Source organism: Colossoma macropomum, unplaced genomic scaffold (genome assembly GCF_904425465.1).
Source record: "Colossoma macropomum unplaced genomic scaffold, Colossoma_macropomum, whole genome shotgun sequence".
In the NCBI taxonomy this organism is placed as follows: domain Eukaryota; kingdom Metazoa; phylum Chordata; class Actinopteri; order Characiformes; family Serrasalmidae; genus Colossoma; species Colossoma macropomum.
In genome coordinates, this window is record NW_023494784.1 from 38,658,701 (window position 1) to 38,679,999 (window position 21,299).

The 21,299-nt window shown below is 39.3% G+C and overlaps 1 protein-coding gene across 4 annotated transcripts in view; it reads left to right on the forward strand.

Moving 5' to 3' along the window:
• The window catches only part of gtdc1 (glycosyltransferase-like domain containing 1), a 72,500-nt gene that overhangs the window by 38,869 nt on the left and 12,332 nt on the right, over positions 1-21,299 (forward strand). For all 4 annotated transcript variants that reach the window (XM_036571324.1, XM_036571341.1, XM_036571333.1 and 1 more), the window contains 4 exons: positions 3,319-3,417; positions 6,437-6,613; positions 18,583-18,692; positions 20,873-21,017. In XM_036571324.1, coding sequence (XP_036427217.1) covers positions 3,319-3,417; positions 6,437-6,613; positions 18,583-18,692; positions 20,873-21,017 — 531 coding nt within the window. The remainder of the gene's footprint in view (positions 1-3,318; positions 3,418-6,436; positions 6,614-18,582; positions 18,693-20,872; positions 21,018-21,299) is intronic.

Below are 21,299 nucleotides of genomic sequence, written 5' to 3' on the forward strand. Positions count from 1 at the left end.
ATGCAGCTCAAAGTGCTTCACAATACAAAGTAAAACCAACAGAGGAAGAAGAGAAAAAAATAATCAAAAATAAAATAAGCAAATAATAAATAGCCAAAAAGGGAGTATATTCATAATAATTACAATTAAAAAGCACAGGTAAAATTATTAATAAAAAACAATAAAAAAAGGACCTAACAAGAAAGTGAAAGCAATATTAACATTCCAGTAAAAAACAATTAAAGTAATAAATAACTAGTTAAACGCTAAAGTAAAGAAATATGTTTTTAACTGTTTTTTAAACATATTCACAGGAGGAGCCTGGCGCATGTTTAGTTATTGTGGTCCAGAATTGTGGTGTATAAAAACAAAGCGCTGTCTGTAAGTTTCATACGTGGAATATTGAGAAGCAGCACTAGATGATCTCAAAGCTCGATTTGGAACAGAATTTATCAGCACTCAGAAATGTATGAAGGTGCTAAACCATTAAGACATTTAAAAACTAGTAAAATTTTATAGTAGATTCTAAAGTATCAGGCAGCCAGTGGAGTGATGCTATAACCGCATCTTTTTAAACAGCCAATAACACATCACCGAACAGCTCAACACGCTTGGAGGAGAATGCTAATTACTCACGGCAGCATTGACTAACATAGTAAAGAGTAAAGAGGGGAAGGAGGATCATAATCGCCCAGAGAGTTTTATGTTTTTTTGCTGAACTTTTGCTGATTATATCCAGGTTACTCAGGTTTTTTGGATGTGAGTGGTGTTTTCTGCGAGTAAATCAGAGTATGTGATTTTCTCTGCATTAACCTGGAACCCACACATGGAAAGAAAAAAAAGAAAAAGGGGTGTCGGCGGTACCACCCAGCAGACTGTGGCGTCTTACTCGAGTCTCAAGTCGGCCATCTGCGCATAACTTAAAGAGGAGTTGGCTTTTACACTGGTGACTTTATGGCTTACTTTGTTTCGAAGTAGATGAGCTCTCCAGGTCCGCTGTATATTGCAAACATATTGTGGGGCACTATGCTAAATTGGTTGCTAGCTCGTCATTGAGCTTTCTGCCACCACGAAAGTTTCCATTTCAGTCCGGCCAAGAAAATGAACTTGATTCTTTTTTGCGAAATTGCCTGGTGTTGTCTAGTAGGAATCAGCTGAGTCGCTAAGACAATGTAGCGCGCTTGCCATCGTCCATGGTTTCTGTGGTATGTATTTGGAACCCGCGGGTTGTGGGATGAAAGGCTGTGAATGAGGAATGGGGAGCTTAGCCGATGTGCAGAAATCCAAGCATGTAACATAATGAAAAACTAGTATATGAGCACTTCAGTTGTTTTGTTTTTTTACTTATACTTTATCCTGATGCTACTATACATCCCACTGTATTTACTGTCTCCTACTAAGATCTTTGATGTTCATTCTCGAGCTCTGAGTGTCGGGCTCATGGCAGTGCCCTCAGTTTTGCACCGCTGCAAAAAATAATAGCGCCTCGGTAAGCATCGGGGGTAATCTTTGCTCTTGAACAGCTAATTGGCCGGAGTCCATTGCACAACCTGCAATTAGGCCTCCCAGCGCTATGGAGGCAGCGTATACGCCGTCTGAGGGAAGCAAGGGGAAAAAAATGACTTTTCTCTGTTTTATGGATTGCTTTTGGCACTGAACTGTACAAAAATGTGACTCATTTTAGCTTCTTTAACTTGTAATAATCATTGCGGTTACAGTGTGCATCGCTCAGACTGCTTGCTGTTCATATTTTAGACTTTGGGAAAGAGCACAGTCACAAAACGCTGTGGTGTAGGAGAAAGAAAAAAGGTCATGTGGGTGTTCATTTGTTAAGTGTGAAAGGAACATTTTATGTTTTACTGTTGACTTTCGTTGCTTTTTTTGCTTGTGTAGTTCAAAGTGCAAGAAGAAAAACAAAACCAAAAAGGTCACTACATGACAAAACGATTCTATTCTGCCTTTTCCAAAGGGTTTCGAGGTTCGTCTTTGATTTGTAATGATATGCTAATGACGTGCTTCAACAGAACGCTCACAATCGCAGTATGTTTATTTGCCTAAACTGCAAGCAACATTGCAAGAAAAAGACATACCTGGGGAATAAAGTCAGTACCCACACATTTTATTCTCATGTTGTGATGTCAGCGGTCAAAGCTTTCAAGATGTTTAAACCACCTTTGGGCCAAAAAGGTGTGCTTTTATAATGTGAAATGCGTTTTTAACGATAGTTTAGAAATGAAAAATCATTATTTAAGCCAAACCGGCTCTTTTACCCAAAGAAGACACTTTGATAAACATCAGGTTTGCAATGAATATTTGACAAAATTTGATTAAATGTTAGAAAATGGAATAGCAATTTGAACAGCTGGTGCTTTTACTTATTTTTATGAGCGCATGTCCTTCCGTGCGGCAGTTTTTATCAGTCTGACGAAAAGCAAAGTTTTCTTTGTGAAGCTAAATGTTAGCAGGTCACCAGTAGCGCACAGTAACAGCACATCTAAAGAGAGCAAGATAATCTACCTGTGTCATGCAAAAAAATGTATGGTTAGCCCCTTTTAATGCCGCTCAAGAAGTCCTTTCCTGTCAAAGTGGGGGTGAATTTTCGGCAGTATTAAGCGATCGAACTGTTGGGGCAGTAATATCATTTTTATCACCAAGTTCAGTCCAAAAGCTTTTCCTGCTGCCTTGAATTGCTAGCTAGAGCTAGCATGCTCTCCGCTGCATTTATTTCTGAGAATAAAGGACAGCATGCTATCTAGAAACTTATTTACACTGCACCAGCTATTAAGACTAACAGAGCTGAGATTACAGTCTTAGCAACCTGGTCAGGGTTGCCAGATGGAGTAAGATCCCTCGTAATAGCATTTTATGCTTCTTACTATGACAGTAATGGTTTATTAGAGATGTTTTTCCATTACCTTGTAGTATTTCAAGTTTCATTAATAAATAATAATACCAATAATATAAATACTGTAATAATGATTAAAAACAGTGTGATTAAGTAGCTCGAGCCTTCCTCATTTTTGTAGACTATTCAAGAGAATGTTCAAAAATGAAAATATTTGAGCCATAGTGAACAAAAAAAGCCGAGTATTGAAAATAAAATCTTCTAGTACAGTGTTACTCTGTATGCTCTTGTTTCTGTCGTACACAAAAAAGCCCAGCAGCCCACGTTGACAAGAAGTGGAGCTGTATGCTTGTCATTATGTAATGCATGTCTGTCAGGAAAAACTTTAATGTAAACATTGCCCTGCCTGGAGTTTTTTAAGCTGCTATTTTATGCCACGATTTCTCTGGCCTGACCTAGATCTCTTCTTATTCCCTCCTCAATTACCTCTCTAGATTCCTGCCCGAACACAAGCTCCAGCTACAGCAAACCCAGGCGCTGCATACCAGCAGCTCTCAGGATTCCCCAGACCTCTCTGAGATAACAAAAGCAAGGTAAATGGCAAAGTAATGACATGTAATCATGTGCATAATATATAATTACTGTTTTAACCAAACATAGATTCCAGAAAGTAGAGCTACACCATATGGGCTAAGTACTACATTATACCACAATTATAGTGCTACATTTCACAATTGCGAAATGCATTAAAAGTATATACACAGATAAGGCATAACATTATGACCACCTCTTTGTTTCTACGCTCATTGTCCATTTTATCAGCTCCACTTACTATATAGGTGCACTTTGTAGTTCTACAATTACAGACTGTAGTCCATCTGTTTCTCTGCATACTTTGTTAGCCCCCTTTTACCCTGTTCTTCAGAGGTCAGGACCCCATGGATCCTCACAGAGCAGGTACTGTTTGTGGTGGTGGATCATTCTCAGCACTGCAGTAACACTGACGTGGTGGTGGTGTGTTAGTGTGTGTTGTGCTGGTCTGAGTGGATCAGACACAGCAGCGCTGCTGGAGTTTTTAAAGACCTCAGTGTCACTGCTGGACTGAGAATAGTCCACCAACCAAAAATATCCAGCCAACAGCGTCCTGTGACCACTGATGAAGGACTAGAGGATGACCAACACAAACTGTGCAGCAGCAGATGAGCTATCGTCTCTGACTTTACATCAAGGCGGACTGACAAGGTAGGAGTGTCTAATAGAGTGGACAGTGAGCGGACACGGTGTTTAAAACTCCAGCAGCACTGCTGTGTCTGATCCACTCAGACCAGCACAACACACACTAACACACCACCACCACGTGCAGTGGTGAGAATGATCCACCACCACAAACAGATGGACAGTCTGTAATTGTAGAACTACAAAGTGCACCTATATAGTAAGTGGAGCTGATAAAATGGACAATGAGCATAGAAACAAGGAGGTGGTCATAATGTTATGCCTGATCGGTGTGTATATTTTAAAAAGCATAGGTGAACGCTTAATGTGACTTGATGTGGTTAAAAATTGTGTTATTTTTGACCAAAATTATTTTACATTTGTTGATTCATCCAAACATGCATAGAAAAACTCATTTTAATTTGTTAGAGAGCTCATTTGCATATTGCAGCTTTTTGCTATATCTGTATTGCAAATAGAGTTTGCTAGTATGACAATATTTATCATTATCATGATAAAGTACATCACAGTATGTAGAGCATATTGTGGATACTGTCAGCACTTAAAACACCTTACTGCATGTTTTATTACAAAGAGAGTCCTGTTAATCCTGTTTAATTGGATTTAGTGCAGCACAGTGTGGAAAATGTCGAATACAAAATTGAATTTATAGTTTTTGTTATTATTATTTTATATTTTAAAACATGGGCTTACTTTGTCTCCTTTAACTAGGGATGCACCAGTCCATAGACCAGTCCATCAGACCATACTGAGTAACCTACTAAGTATTAAGTAGTTATTAGTGTAAATGGGTGCAACGTACCAATGGTTAAATTAAAATCCAGCTGATATTAAATAAAGTGCATTAGCTGGCTATGCTATATTATGCTATATATGCTGCAGTGGAGCGCTACTCAATCCAAGAGCGGATTTTGTTCCACATCAGAAAAGCACTTCTGTTCAGCTGTAGTTTTGCTCCTCATCTGTGTCAACATCAGTCTCTGTGGCTCAGTGACAGCAGGAATCACATCCAAGTAGGGGTGCGACGATTATTCGACTTAGTCGACTAAAATCAACCATATTAGTTAGCAACTAATTTAATAGTTGATTAGTTGGTGACGTCATTATGCGCCTTTCTCACACTCACAAGGAATGTTTTGACATTGCCGCTTAGCGGAGAGTTGACCAAAGTGCGATGGCAGCTTTAATCTTGAAAAGTGTGGGAGCATTTCAAACAAAAACTAAACTCTTTGGTTTCAAATTTTGACAGGAAAAAGATATCAGAGGTTTATTTATCTTTTGTATTAACAAGAAAGTTCATTAAAACAGGGACTTTTTAAGAAGTTATTCATCTTTATTGTCTTCATTGTTAGTTAGCAAATGTATGAAACAACCTCAACCTAAATTTAAAAGCTGATAGCTACATAAGAGTTATTTGGTAATTGATCATTCATTATTCATAAGTCTCAGTAATCACATTAGTTGTTTGTTGCAGACAGTTCACACTGTCCAAATGGCTCAGTCCATGCTACGTGTAACGCAACCTCTACAGACAGCTCTGTCTATGAACAATTCCAAACACGCCGAGTACTAAGCAGAAATGCTGGGATACTGAGCAGCGCTGCTAACACTGTGTACTGAAGCTAAAACCAGGCTATGGTGTAAACAGTAGGACAATACGGTCTCTCTGCGACCTATTTTACCAAACAATTCACCGTTTATACCTCGCTATTCTATTCAGTCATACTAAATTTACATATACAGACTTTGATAGCAAATGTCAACTTTTTTCACCTTGTCTCTACCTGTATTGGGGAAGCAGTTGACATTGTATGTTTACAATAGGCTAAAATCACACACTGTAGATCTGGCAGGAATCTGCCAAGGCGGAGTGTTTAAAGTGACCAATGACTTTGTGTCGGACGACACTGAGTGAGTAACACTTTCCTATGTAAGCAGAGCCTCATTCACTGTGTTTGTTCATTAGCGCAGCAATGTACACTCTTACATCACACAATATCAACAGATATTGGAATGTTGGTATTGGTGAATATTTATGAGTGTGAATAAACGAGCACAGTATTGGACTGATACCTGATACTAGTGTCAGTATCGCTGCAACGCTAGTTCTAACTTATCAAATGTCAGAAAGAAGTATTGAGACATGACATTTTGCCATATCGCTCACCTCTAATTGCAGAGGCTAATATTATAATAATTATCAACAGAAGATACATTGTGCAGCTTTACCAGAAATCTTCCTTCTTTTAATTTATTGAACTCTCTCAATATGCATATATATGCCTCAGTGCAAGCTAACTGGGATCAGGTAACTTTGAGTTGATGCTGACTAGTTTTTCATTGTTAGCTAAAATATTCTTTTAATATATCCATCAGCTCCACTGCTTCCATACAAGAGTCTCAAAATGAGCCCCCTGTGAAGAAACCAAGTAAGGCAGGACCACTGCAAGGAAATGACATGGAAGAGATGGAGCATCAGCCAGCATTCAGCCATTGTGTTGACCAAGAGCCGGGGACACCACGACCTCTCCACATAGTCTGGCCCCATCGCTGGTAAGTACTTGGTTATCCTCGTCCACCTGTGGAGAGAAACTGAAATGAAATACTACTACCTTTCCAGCTGTTTGGTCTAAATTAGAGATAGAGGTATAACTATTCCTATTATTCAGATGTTCTCATTTTTAAATAAATAATACTTGTATATCGTAAGTACAAATTATTTAATAAAAATGTTTTTGAAATATTTTCATTCACTCCACTTAGATGTGGCTGTTTGGCTTAACGTCAGAAGCTTTGATAGCTGCTTGTATCCTGGCGTTCCATATCACATGCTCAGTCAGAAACCCAATTAAAATTATAGGTAATACACAGTTTATTTCATTTTTTCAAGTATTCGAGTAACCACAAATGTGTATCCTTGTTTTACACTGGACTTCGGCCTTACAAGCCAGACTTCTGCCAAAGAGTCTGGAAAGTGTTGTGGCTCAACATGGCAAAGAACCACCTATTGTGATGAGAAAGGACATTTTGAGCAACATGGAAAATGATCAACCTCAGATTGTTGGTTTTGAGCAACGAGTTTGGGGTAAGCATTTGTCAGAATGGTGCTACAACAAAAACACCCGTGTGAAACAAATTAGTGTGCATCAGCATAAATATGAGGATAAATGAGACTCGTAACTTGTGATGCCATGGACTCCACAAACCTTTTTTCAGTCTACCAATTATATTCCATTCAAATGGATTTGTATTTTCAGAAATGTGCGTAAAGCTTTTTAGAAATCCAGGTCTAAGGCCATAGTGAAGAAGCCAAGGGCAACACTGGCAGAGAAAACTCCCTGAGAGCAAGAGATAGATGCTAAGATTCTCATGGAGAAGTCATCCTCCTGTGTTTGACGCCAAGTAGCAAAGCAATAACAAAAGCATTGAGAGGTTATATGAATTATGTAACCAATGAAGCCGCAAACTACTGTTGCCTATCAAAGATTATCTATAAGGATTGAGATTTATATCTTTGACTGCCATATGGATAACTATTATATCTTACTCTGAAAGGCGTGTTGTTATGGTGCGCAAAGCGGAACTTTGCTTGAAAAAGTTTATTTACGTTGAGAATAAAATGGTGATGAAAGCAGTGCATGGTAGTGCAGACAGATGGACACGCAGATAGCCAGTGAGAGTTTATCTGACAAAATTTGAATAGTTGTGGCCATCATACACTCTCAGAAAAAAGGTATGAAACTCTCTCTAGGCAGGACCTCTCTTGTCACTGGGGTGGAACCCTCAAGGGTACATCTCAGTACCTTTAGTCAAAGAATATAATTGTACCATAATCTATTGAAATTATATTCCACACACCCCGTCTCGTCTCCAGGCTTTTTTTTATTGTTCTGTTTTAAAACATTCGGTTATGAAAAGGTACAAATATGTATTTTTTCACTGGGAACAACTTATTTAAGGTTCAAAATTGGGCCTTAAAACCACTGTTGTACCTTTTGAGGGAAAATTTACGTTGTTTGCACTTTGAAGGATAAAAAATCTACCAGCACAGAACCTTTATTTCTAACAGTGTAGCGCATGCTAAATATCTGTCCCTGTACCTCAGTGGGCGGAGCATCTGGGGCTGAGACTAGGTTGCTTAATGTTGGCAGGAAATGCATTCTGAAGGGCATAAAGTGCAAATGACAAACCGTTTTCATGGTAAATGTGCTCAGCAGCGGCGTATCCGACTGTGTTTAGTGCTGTCAGCATCGGAACACTCCTTGTTTTTCAAACAGAGATGGTTTTGGGTTTGCAGAGCCCATCATTACCTCACTTGCTTACTCGTGTCCACTGCTCCCGGCATGGCACGGAGCTGCATCAAACAAAGCAGTCACGCACATCTTTATCCACAAACCATGTTGTTCAACTGGGCCCCAACAAAGGCGACCTGAAAGTACCTCAAACAACAACAACCTGTGCACGGCCAGCCTCGCGCGAGTTATTTGCTTTGGATCATCCGCATTTTGTTTGACAGCAGGGCTGGGGCATGGAAAATGGATAACACGCATGTTTTGGCACAACATGACGAAACGTGCACCGAAGGACCGTTGGTTCCATTCTAAGCAGATAGTTTTGGATCCATCCTGCTGGACTCTTGTACACAGCACTTTTTTTTTTCCATTTCACTGAGGCTCTTCTTGATCATTCCTGGCAGAAGACACTTAAAACATCATGTCAGTGACAGTGCAACAAGGGTTAGATGCACTGTTTGTGTAAAGTTTGCTGTGGCATTAAAGTTTTAACCTTTGCAAGTTGTCATTATTGCCAGTCATAACAAAAGAATTCTGTAATTTAATGTACATTTTCTCTCACTTGTAGCTTATTGAAATAATCTGACAGTGTGAGCTGAAATCTTTCAATCAGTACCATATTTTTGTTTGCAAGTGAAGGTATTTTATTATGGTTTGAATTTGATGGAAAGTTATTGTCTTGTTTTGAAGAAAGAAAACAATCATTTACATTTTTACATGTGTTTGTCATTTATTGAAGCTGGATTAAAGTCAGAATTGCAGCCCCAAATCTGGCAACACAGAATGTAAAACAAATGTAAATGTAAATACTTACATAACTAACTATATACAGCACTGTGAAAAAGTCAGAGACCACTCTTTTATTTATTTACTTTCCAGTCAAAACAGTCATTAAGTAAGTCATTCATCAGGAACGAAGCAGAAAACATTGACAGAAACGTTCACAATAATAACTGAACATAATATCAACATTTTTAGTATTTGTTGTGTCCACTCTTTGCCTTTATTACAGCTTCCATTCTTTTTAGGAGACCTTCAAAGAAAACTGCAGGGATATTTTTCCACACCTCCAAAGTTCAGTCTTAGAAGTTGGTTGCATTTTCTGCTTCTCACAATCCAAGAAATCCCAAACACATTCAGTGAATTTGAGGTCTGGGGTGGTCAGTCCACACCAACCGCTATTTTGATTTGCCAAATTTCTCCCTTTTTTTTTTTTAGTAATGGCTTTGAAGGTCTTAGAAGTTGGTTGCACTTTCTGCCTCCTGCATTACAAATTTAGACTCATCAATCCATAAATTCTTGCTCCACATCTCAGATGCTCAGTTTCGTTGTTCTAGTGCAAATTTTATTTTAGTTTTTCACTTTTTTCCTTTCACTTTCCTCTTCCGACTACAAATGGATTATCATTATCTTATATCTAATCTCTTCAGAAATATCCGCTTTGGTCATTTTAGGTGTAGCTCGGGCAGCTGAGGTGAGTTTGTGTAGTTGCTTGTGTGACTGTTAGTGTCTCTTTGAACAGGAACATGGTGTCTGTAAAGGGCTTTCCAACCAACTTGTTTAAGTGAATTTTGAAAATGGAAACATAAAAACCCTGTTTGGAAAAAACAAACAAAAAGCTTCTAAATATTGGCAAAAATGTTTTTTATGCTTGGACAGGTTGGTTTGTCAGTAAAGGAGAAATTGTTGAAACAATAATTGGAACAAGAGTCATTTGTTTGGCACCGTGTCCTCTCAGAACTGTTTGCTGCAGTGGCGTCCACAGAGTTTCGGTGGCCAACAGCGAAGTGGGACAGCGACTTCAGCCCTCCTTAAATGGGCCACTGCCTGCTCCGGCCAGCGTCTCTGAACTTTTGGGGCTACGGCCATGTACAGCTGACAGAGGGTTGTCAAAACCGCTCTGTCAAGAGCTAATAAAGGTTCGAATTGCGAGTCTCATTTCGCACTGTGCTTCACAAGCATGTTGCATTATCTTCAGGAATTTGCCAAAAACAGCACTAGAAGCACAGATCATTTTCTTTTACTGACTTTTTTTTTGGAAATTTGCTTACATTTTGCAAAATGTTTGAATGGAAATCTTGCATGTGACTCCTCTGGGAGAAGAATTGGTTGGGAGGGCACAGCTGCAAGTGGTTGGTTTAAGGATTGGGTGGATGGAACAGTTAAAGTGGTAGTAAAGACACTGGCATAGACACTAAAGCAAAGAGTGGGCAAATTAAATACTGCTAGATTTTATATAGTTAGTGTTGGAGACTTTTGGGTCAAATGTTTCTGGCTTTTGTTCATTGAAATATGAATAATGTTTTGACATTTTGTTTGGAAATGAAATAAGCATAAGGATGGTTTCTGACATTTAAACAGCATTTATGAAATTACGTGTAAATAGTGCAGCAAAACAACTGTAATATCTCTGACTTTCTAAGCGCTAAAGCCTGTCGAAACGTCTCGTCCACCCCGTGACAATGGTAGAATCCGATGCCATTGAGTTGTGTTCACGGAGAGAGGAGGGGAGGGATGAGAAAATATTTTATTGCCCGCAGGACTGCTCTGTGGTTTTTTGTTGAAGCTTAAATATCTTCCACTCCCCATATTTTAGACCTCCTCTTGGCATGAATGGAAACCAAGCAGCGGTGTATCTCTGCCTCATCTGCCACGGGCTGGAGAGAAGGGAGGGGAGAAAAAGGCCGCTGCTTGAGCCACATTTTTCTCCCATGACTCTGCGCTCATCTCTTGGCGGGGACAATATGTTTCCTGACCAAGAAAGAAAAAACGAAAAGCTCGTAAATCAGATTAATGGCCGAAAAGACCACCGGTGCTGAAGTTTCAACGCTGGCATCAGGATTTGGCCGTGTTTGTTTGCGCTGTGCCTCTTGTCATTCACCTACTCTTGTATCAGTGACAAAAGCGGCCCGTTTTGTAATCTCCTCAAAACTGAGCAAAACACAGATGGATTAGCGCCGGCAACATCCGCGCTTCATAAACGCTGGCTTTGGGCCAAGTTAAATTAGGTTTTACAGCGGGCGAGAGCAACTGGTTAAAGAGAGAGAGAGAGAGCGACAAGGCGGGGGGGTGCTTGGATTATCTCTACGATTTGAGTCGCTGACAGTGTGTCCCATTTCCCCCCACCCTCCCTTTTTCCCCCCTCTAGCATCCTTTTTTACCGTTTTGGTCCTCATCACTGGTTGCAGATTGTTAATCTGTTTGTGGCCTGGATAGGCGTTCATCCGCCGGATTACAGGACCGTCTTATTGCAGGCGCTGACCGCTGACCGGGACGGATTGGGTCAGAGATCTCTCCCAGAGGGCAGCTGTTTGCAGGTGCTGATGCGATGAGCGGAGTCTGCGGCTCACTATTGGCGGAACGAAGGGGGAGAAAAGAAGGAGGGGTTCAGGGAGGGATCAGCACATTTTGATCGAAAGCGCTGCAAGAGCTCAGGCTAAAATCTTGACTCTGAAAACTCCAGATTCGTCTGGAAGAGCAGCTTTTTTAACCAGCCTTCTGTTTTTCATAGAGCTGCTTCTTCAAGCTGTAAAGTAATAAACAGTGAGAAATAGTTGTCTATATTACCAAGTCTGGTCTTATTATCATTACTATTAGAGTTCTCCTTATTCCTTGATTACAACCTGATTACGGCAAGAAAAACAGCCTGGCGGACACATCCATATATGCATAATCTACCATATAGTGTTTTATGTTTATACAGTGCTGTGAAAAAGTCAGAGACCACTTGTTCATTTAATTTGCTGTCAAAACGGACAGTAAGTACTTTTTTCTCTTATTTTTCTTTGACTTTCTCCTTTGTGATGCAAGGGGATTGTTTTATATCTAATCTGCTCAATATCACTGTGCTTAATTGTGTCTTTGACTGGAAATTTAATAAATGAAGATGACTTTTACACAGTACTGAATATGTATGTACTGTTGATATGTTTTTTATTATTAATCCATTTTTCCATTTTTTATTGTTTGACCATGTTTTTTTATTTTTTTTATTTTTAATACTAAACAAAAAACAAGATCTACAATAAAACTAATACAAATAAATACCACCCCCCAACCCTGCACTCCCTCCCTCCCACCCCCCGCGTAATTTAACTTGATTACTGATAATATACTGGTAGGCCTAATTCTTATATTATACTATACTATGAGATGCTATTATTACTAAAATTACTATTAACCAAGCACATTTAAATGCATAGCTGGACTCATGGACCCATGTTAGGAAATTACGCAACGCTGCCCCCCCTTCCCAAAATCCTCACATATTTGTGCATCACTCGTTACTTTGTTTTTCCTTTTTTTCCCCTCCCAGTCTGTGCTGTGAGCACTAATCAGTGAAAGAGACGCGGGCAGTGACGCATCACCGCACCAGGCTGGCACCGCTCCTGCTCGCTCCCCTGGCAGCACCCTCTCTTCTGCTCCAAGCCAAAGCTCTGCCACTGAGACTGCCATTCCCCGATGAGTGTGCATCGAAGGGCACCACGGGGCCCGTTAGCCAGACCAGCATAGGAGACATGCCGTTACTGAGTCTAGAGAACACGTTCCGAAATGCAGAACATCGTCCAGCGTTCCACAACACGGAAAATATTAGATAACCCTTTAATTCCAGAATTACGCAAGATGTAGTAAGTGAGCACTTTTAAAATGATGGCCCTTATTCGTTAAAGTTGCATGCGGTCAGATCTGATCATGAAATGTGAGCATGCAAATTTCACTGGCAGTTTTATTATTTTATCAATTTCATCTGGTAGGAGTGCGTGTAAATTTGAGCATAACATTTTAACAGACTGATAAATGGCTGATTGGCAGTTAAATAATCAAAATCAATCATCAAAACATTAATAATATTCACAGTAACTGGAATAGAAAATAGTGATAATGCTAGTAATTTTGCAGACAGAAATCCTTGCACTGAAGCAGATGTACTTACTTTCCATAAGCACACTGATATAAACAAATGCTGCAACTATGTATGTCATTCAGAGACCTTTGCTTTATATTTCTCGTTTGTATTGATTGCTTTATACTACAGATATATCACTGTTGTCGGAAGAAAACCTAGTTTTTGACGTTTTTCAGTTTTTGACATAATTTGAAAATACCTGTTATCCTTTATGTAGTGTGCAACTTTCATGATGAATGGACTAAAAGAAACGACCCAAAATGACTTGGAAAAATGTCTGGTTCCATTGACTTACATTCAAATTAAAGTATATTTTTTCCTTCTCCTGCAAAGTTACCATTTTGGAGATACGAGGTTTTCTTCTGAAAACAGCGACATACATCTTTTATAACCCACCATAAAAATACAAAACATAGCTCTCCCCATAGTACTGCAGTATTATTGCTCAAGCAGCCAGTGTTTTATGAAAATAATATCCTGATATGCAGTCACATCACTCTGTCATCTAAAACAAGGCTGTATTTTGTTCATTTCATATTTTGTTAGTTTCACTTATTGCAATTTTAAGCTCTGGATCATGAGGTTAGGGTGGGGGTGGGGATTTAGGGTGGTCAAATCTGTGGTCAAATCTTTCTGTGCAACTTTGACGAATAAGTGTCACTGTGTTTATAAACAATTTTAGTAAAAGAAGAAAGATTAGTTAATGAAGCAACGAAGATAACAGCAAAAATCCTTTTTTTTTAATATTAACAAACCAACACTATTCATTTTCACACTCGCTTCTATGGTCTCATTAATTTTGCCTATTAAATGTGCACTGTATGCTGCTCCCCTCGTCGTCTTCGTACGGGAATACGACGCGTACGGACGTAGTCTGTTTTGTCTTCTTTTGAGAAGCCTTCTCCCCTCCCCTCAGTGGAGTTTTTTCGACTGGCCCTAATCAATCCCCAGATAACCCGGGCCCGGGCTTTCAAGTGTCCCATTAATTACCACTTTTCACTTCCCCTTGATTTCAATCCTTTAACGTAGTGCGTATCCTGCAGTAAATAGAGCTCGAGATTTTTTTAAAAATGCACCTCTTGGGTGCGACTTAAAGGGGAATATTTAATCATAGCTGTCTAAATGAGAAGATGATATTCTTTTAAGTGGTAAAGGATGGCTGCTAATGAGGGTCCCCACAGAATGAGCTTTTCTTGATTTGTTTTATTTGGTTTCTATCTTGTTGCGCTGTGGGGTCAAAGGGTGACAAATCAAGTGAAGGCTGTTTTATAAGAATAACTGAAAGTGGCTTTTCTGTCCGTTTGGGACATAAAACCTCTGACGGGTTGCAGAGGTCACAACATTACATAATGCCCATAGTCATTCTAAGCAATTGAATGTGGCGTGCACTGTTGTGTGGTATATTTTGCCCTGTTTTTAGGTTGTTCTGCTTTGATGTGCCATATTGTAACAGAGGTAGGTGGTATAAAAATATCTGTTTGAAGTTTAAATCAATTGTATACAGATTTAGCTCAAGCATCTGAAACATTGTTTGCCCATAGTTGGCTCCTTTAGTTTTGCATTGAAGCTATAAAGCTCCTGCATACTGTTATTTATAAACTTGGGCATGAGTACATTGCATAGCTAAAAGCTGTAGGTGCAGTCTTGAAGCCTGCATTTTGTCCAGTGTTGTAGATGCATACAGAGCTCATTTGCACCTTGCATTAACATTTGTTTCCTGTCACGATTGTATCTGGAACTCCTTTGACTGGTTTCCATTTGCAGTTAACGAAAATGCGTCCTCAGTGTGACCAGAAGAGATCTGTTTTTACTTGCCAGCGCAAAAAGCACATCAATGCATACATTACACAACATATACAGTGACATAATCAGAATCTTATGGGCCCCAATGCAAAAAAAAATAGTAATGCCCCGTCGGCTTCCCATAAGTAAATTACTTTCAATGACTGAAAAAAAGAAAATGTCGTTGCCCCTTCACTCACTACCTTCTAACATCTACACTAGTTTACCTATTTATCATTCAAGCATTTCAAATAATGAACATCATGTTACAAGTTACGAAGGATCTGTATGAAAACCATGGATAAGCTGCATTATGAATAAGGAGACACACTTGTGTTGAATGCAGTCCATCTCTGAGTGTGGTTAGAGTGATCAGTGTGTCCTGGGTTGGCTTACTTTTCATGCAATCTAAACATCTGATTACTGAAAACACATTGATGCAAGTTTCCAAGGTGTCTGGCTTGTCTAATTGTTGTTTTGCGTTCTTTAGATGTTGATTTCTGTGTTGAGGTCACAGATATGGTAAGGTGATCCTTCTGATGACTCTTCCATGCAGGTCATGTTTGTACTACACAGAAGAAGGATGCACCACCCCTCCTATGTCAGCTAAACCTTCCTGCAGGTCTATTGCTGTCATATGGGGGTTTTGCTTTGCCTTTGTGGCCAGCATACGAGCAGTTTTATCTGAGAGTTATCTTGGCCTTACAGGTCTTTCTTGACTTTGCTTCCACTGACAGTTCCCCTTAACTGCCATTTCTTAATCATTTTGTGCAGTGGAAATTGCAAGCTAGAAGCACTTTGGTGCCTTTTTATAGCCTTCTCCTGCTTTGTAGGCAAGAGTTAGCTACATTTTCAAATTCTCAGCCAGCTGTTTAGAGGAGTTTCCAAAATGTCTTTTGCTTATCTAAAGCCACCTGGTATGTTGCATAATTCAGTTGATTTTCTTTGATGAGGTAGCAGGTACGGTCTCTTCCATGCCAATGTTCAAGCAATGCTGCACAGTAGAATGATGCACCACCATTCCTTTGACAATACATCTCCCTACAGGACCTTTGCTGTCATACAGGGCTTTTGCCAGCAGCTCTATCTGAGTGTTTGCTTGGTCTGCCAGATATTTCCTTGACTTTTACAGTACCCCTTAACTGGTATTGCTTAATGGCATTTTGGATGGTGGAAATTGTAAGCTGGAAGTGCTTTGATACATTTTTATAGCCTTCCCCTGCTTCGTAGGCATCAATTAGCTTTATTTTCAGATGCTCAGCCAGCTGCTTAGAGGGGCCCATGGATTTTGACTGTTAGCACAAAGTTTGAAGAGTCAGAGAATTTATTATGCTCTGGAATGGTCATCAGCCGACAGTTACTAATGACAATTCTCAGCCCTCCTAACCAGTCCTAACAAGTCAGTTAAGGCCTAATTAATTAATTTGAGTACAAATGCAAGGATGCCCAAACTTTAGCACACGTCACAGTTACTGTTAGTTTTTTCCCAAATCTTTTGCATACAGCTGTACATTAGCCTTGTAGTTCCAGTGCAAAACTAAAGATGCAAATTTACATCAAACATGTCTACATTTGGAGGAAAAGGGAGACATTTTTAAATTTGATTTTTCACCAAGCGGACAAAGTGACACGCTTGCCTTGAGTCTACTACTCAGTCTAGCACAATGATCTGCAGGACTGGCAGTGACATTATGTGACTGTAAGTGTATGTGTGCTGCTCGTGTGCGGGTGTGCGCTCTCCCAACTCCTCAAAGTGTCAGTAGCATATTGAGCCCCTGCAATCCCTACATAACATAACTGACATATTAATTAACCCTCTGCTAGGCTGTCAGTGGGGAATAAGGCGTCCTGCCGCCACGGAGAACATTTTTATATACGAGGATGACAGGCCGGGTAATAGGCATCCCCGCGGTTTGCCATGTCACCTCACTGCAGGTCAACCAGTCTTAGACCGGAGGAGGTAACAAGCCACATACACAATGTTGGGGGAATCAAAAGAGGCTGCGAAATTAATGAGGGAATCAGCGTCGAGCCACAGGGGGACGTGGCAACATAAAAGAAGCGGAAATGAGGATAAATAAGCTCTCCACTAATACCTCATCTAAAGCAGATTCGGCCCAAGTGGGAGGTGTCTTTTGTCGAAGCGCTTCTGGCCCCTCCGGTAATCGCCTTCGACCTTCAACAAACATCACTTTTAGCGAGGAAAGCTCGTTCCTGTTCTGCGGTGTTGGGAAGAGGAGATGAGCTGCGAAATGAAAAGCGCCAAAACGAGCGGAGGAGCTTCTTTTGGGCCTAGCTGAAGTGTGGACCGCACTGCGCCTGTGTTCTGCTCAGATGGGCCTTTCCGTTCACTGCTGGAAGGAACGTCAGGCACATCGTTTGGGAATAACTTCCAGCTCATTCATTTCTCTTTTTGAGCATGTGGCCTTGGCTCCGAGATGCTTATCAAGTATGTCATTGCGTTAGGGGTCAGATATTATAGCAAGACCCACTGGTCCACATACAGACTCGTGTATTTGGTGATATTAAAATCAATTTCACCTCAAATGTGCTCGATCTGTTGATGTGTGGTTTGCTTCTTTAGCTCTTAGCTGTAGTTTTGAGTCAGTTCTGTTGTTCTGTTCTTTTGTTATAAGCACTGATTAATATCACATTGTCATCTACATTTTAATATAATAATATGAAAGCAATTTGTTGAAGATACATGTACATTTATTGTTATATGATGCTACAAACTCTACAACTGCTTTTTAGCTAATTTGTAAAAAAAACATTTTCAGTGTTTCCATAAGGACTGAAAAAGCTATACAGCATTGAGAATCAAGTTATGATAAATTTCATATCCATAATGCCTCATTAAACTGTTCGATCAAATCTTGAGGCAGATATCAAGAAATTAGTACTTAAATCTAGTGTTGATTTCTATTTTTTTGTCATTATAAGATTGGTGTAAGAACATTCTAAGTTTATTTTATCTGTTTAAACATTTTTTATTTTAAGTAATTTAATTTAATGAAAGCGTCATTATTGACACTTTTTCAGTGCCTTATTTTCTATTATTTGCATTAAAAAATATATATAAATAGTTTAAGTAATCTTATATTGTTATTGCAGTCATCTTATAATGAGAAATATTAGATATATCCACTAGATTTAAGATGTTTTCACTTTCCAATATGATTTTTTGCATTGTATAAATAGATAGGTGCTATATATTATTTATTTTCTATTAAGTTCATTGAATAAATTGCCTTCTAGTGTTTTCAGTCTACACCATATGAAATATTATTGAATTAGATAATAGAAGTTATTAATATAGCAGGTGACTAATGGTATTTTACAGTTCGAAGCAATAGTCTGTATTAGTCTGTAATTGATGGTACAGCACAGCTGCAGCACATATATCTATGTATCATACTGTACACAGGTTTTGTGTAGCTACCTCCTGGCATTAGAAGTGCTTCTTCTGTTTTGATACCTTAGTTTAATATTTCAGGGTGTAGTAGCTGTGAGATTTTCATATTCTGTTTCTTTGTTTGAAGGGAACATGACAAAGACCCTCAGCTGTTCTTCCAGACCTTGCTGAAGCTGAGAGAGCGGGAACTGAACTTTGAAGTGTCTGTCCTCGGGGAAACGTTTACCGACGTGCCAGGTATACCATGGCCTATAGAGATGAGATGCAAAGCCATACAGATGTATTTTTAATATTATATTGAGCATATTGTATTAAAATCTTAGACTGAAAGGCAGACGTGAGTCAGTTCAAGTAGGTCACACCCAGCGGCGCTAATGAAGTGGCAATATGAGATGCAGGTTTTCATTTGCAGTCGTATTTCAGAAAGATGTGTGCATACAGGTCGAAGCATCGCAAAGTTTACTTCTAGTTTCTGAGTCATTTTCAGTGGAGTAAATTTTCTATACGGTACTGTGCAAAAGTCACAACCTTCATTTATTGAATTTCTAGTCAAAACAGCCGTTACGTGACAAAACAGCTGTTAAGTACTATATATGATAATCCATCAGCATAAGAAAAAGGAAAATCAAATGAATGAAAATAAATGAATAATTAAAAGCTAGAGGGAAAATGGGACTCCTGACAACTACCTGGAAGACCTGGTAGACCCCAAAAACTGTCCCCATCAGATAAACAGCACTTAAAGCTTCCAGCTTTAAGAGAGAGGAGACAATCAAGCTCCATTCTTGCTTCAGTCCTGAAAAAACTACTGCTGTTTTTGTTAGTGATGCACTGAAATGCAAATTCTTTCGCAGTTCAGGACACACTCACCCGAAAACTGAAAGAAAGAGTTTTTATTTACAATTTGCCTTTTCAGTTATGATTTTCAATTAGTGAAATAATTCTAATGATACTTCAAAGGCCATAATCACCATGTTGGGAAAGAGAACAGAAAACAAGTGGACTAATTTAATTGTAAACAGCCTGCTGAATAATATTAAAAATAAAAATAATAGAATCCGTCATGAGGTCCCTCCCTATAATTATAACGACAGAAAACACGTGTTTTTAAATGTAAAGAGTGTGAACCTGGCTTTGGAACTCCCATTTAGCAGTCGGAAGTTTCTCCACCAGGGGGCCAAATTACTGTAGAATTAGCTCAAATGGTCTCATTTAAAGAGAAGAAAAGACCACAGACTCCAGCAGGATCTAATGTGTCTATGCTGACCAGAACAGAGAGTTTTTAATCATTATTAAATGAGTCTTTTTCCAGACAAAAAATTTCAGTGCATCCATAGTTTCTGTCCATCCTTCCACTGTGGGAAGACAACTCAGTGCTATGGGTCTGAAAGCATGTGCAGCTTTCCTCAAGAAACTGTTTCTGAGGAAAGGAAAAATAGACTCATTAAACAAAGAAGCTGCTGGTGCTCTCAGAACAATGGACTGACCACCCCAGAGTCCAGACCTCAACATCACTAAATGTGTTTAGGATTACTTGGATGGTGAGAAGCAGAAAATGCAACCAGCTTCTACATATTTCCTTGAAAAACTGAAAGCGAGGCTCCTGAAAAGAATGGAAGCTGTAATAAAAGTAAAGAGTGGACACACTAAATACTGAAAAATCTCATATCATATTTAATTTTGGAGCTTTCTGTGCAATTATCTGTATTTTTTCTAACTGAAAAATGAATAACTTGTAGTTGGTGGTCATTTTGACTGGAAATAATGCTTAAAATGTGGCCTCTGACTTTTGCACAGTATTGCACATTATGATTTTCCTCAGTGCTACCACCTGCTGCCCTCATCAGCACTGTATCAAGACATTAGTAACTAGTTTGTTAAATACACAGCTTCTGAGTTCAGAGATCATCCATTAGTCCTGTATGACTAACACTCAAACCATTTTCATTGGTAAAATACACTTCCATTAGTAGATGATTATGCTTTAATATCTTTTGGACAGACTTTGAAATTTATAGTGTTGTCTTCGGTTAATTTATACGGACAGAGCAGCATTGGCAAGGAGAAGCATACAGGAATCACAATCTCTTATATTGAGATCTACGCTTTTATAGTAGCATAAACAGCTACAAGGGGGAAAAAAGGCCATAAATGTTGCTCATATTTCGAAATGATATTTACGATTGCTCGGAAGGCAATCACGCTGAAACTCTTTTAATCCATTTTGATTTTGCTAATAGGATCACTATTGATTATTTTTGCCCTTTCCCGTTTTATACGTCCGAAGTTATGATGGCCTCATGTTTTTCATTTTCCGAACAAACTACAGGCCGAAGCGGAAACTTGCCTCTCTCCTCTAATTGCTCCTCCGCTGATGCCGACGTCTCAGACTTATGTTCTGTCCCTGTCCTTTGTAGACATCTTCGCCGAAGCCAAAGAACAGTTGGTCAGCCACATCCGGCACTGGGGTTTCATGCCCAGTAAGGAGGACTACCTCAGAGCGCTGTGCCAAGCAGATGTCGTCGTTTCTACGGCCAAGCACGAGTTCTTCGGCGTGGCCATGTAAGTCAACTCTGCCGTCTGCCAATGAAGGACATTTACTCCAAATGGATTGTTCCCACAGTGAGTTTGTAACAGTATGTGTTTGTGCAAGAACCAAATGTCACACTCATAAGTTCTCTTTTTACTTTCTACAAGCTGAAAAACACCTGGATCTACCGAGCTGCGTTCACTAGTGGTATAATCATACACGTTTTCAGGTTCTGAGATCAAGTTTCGATTTGACTGTCAATATTAAAGATTTATTTCACAGCTGTAATTATATACGACACAGATTGGTTCAGC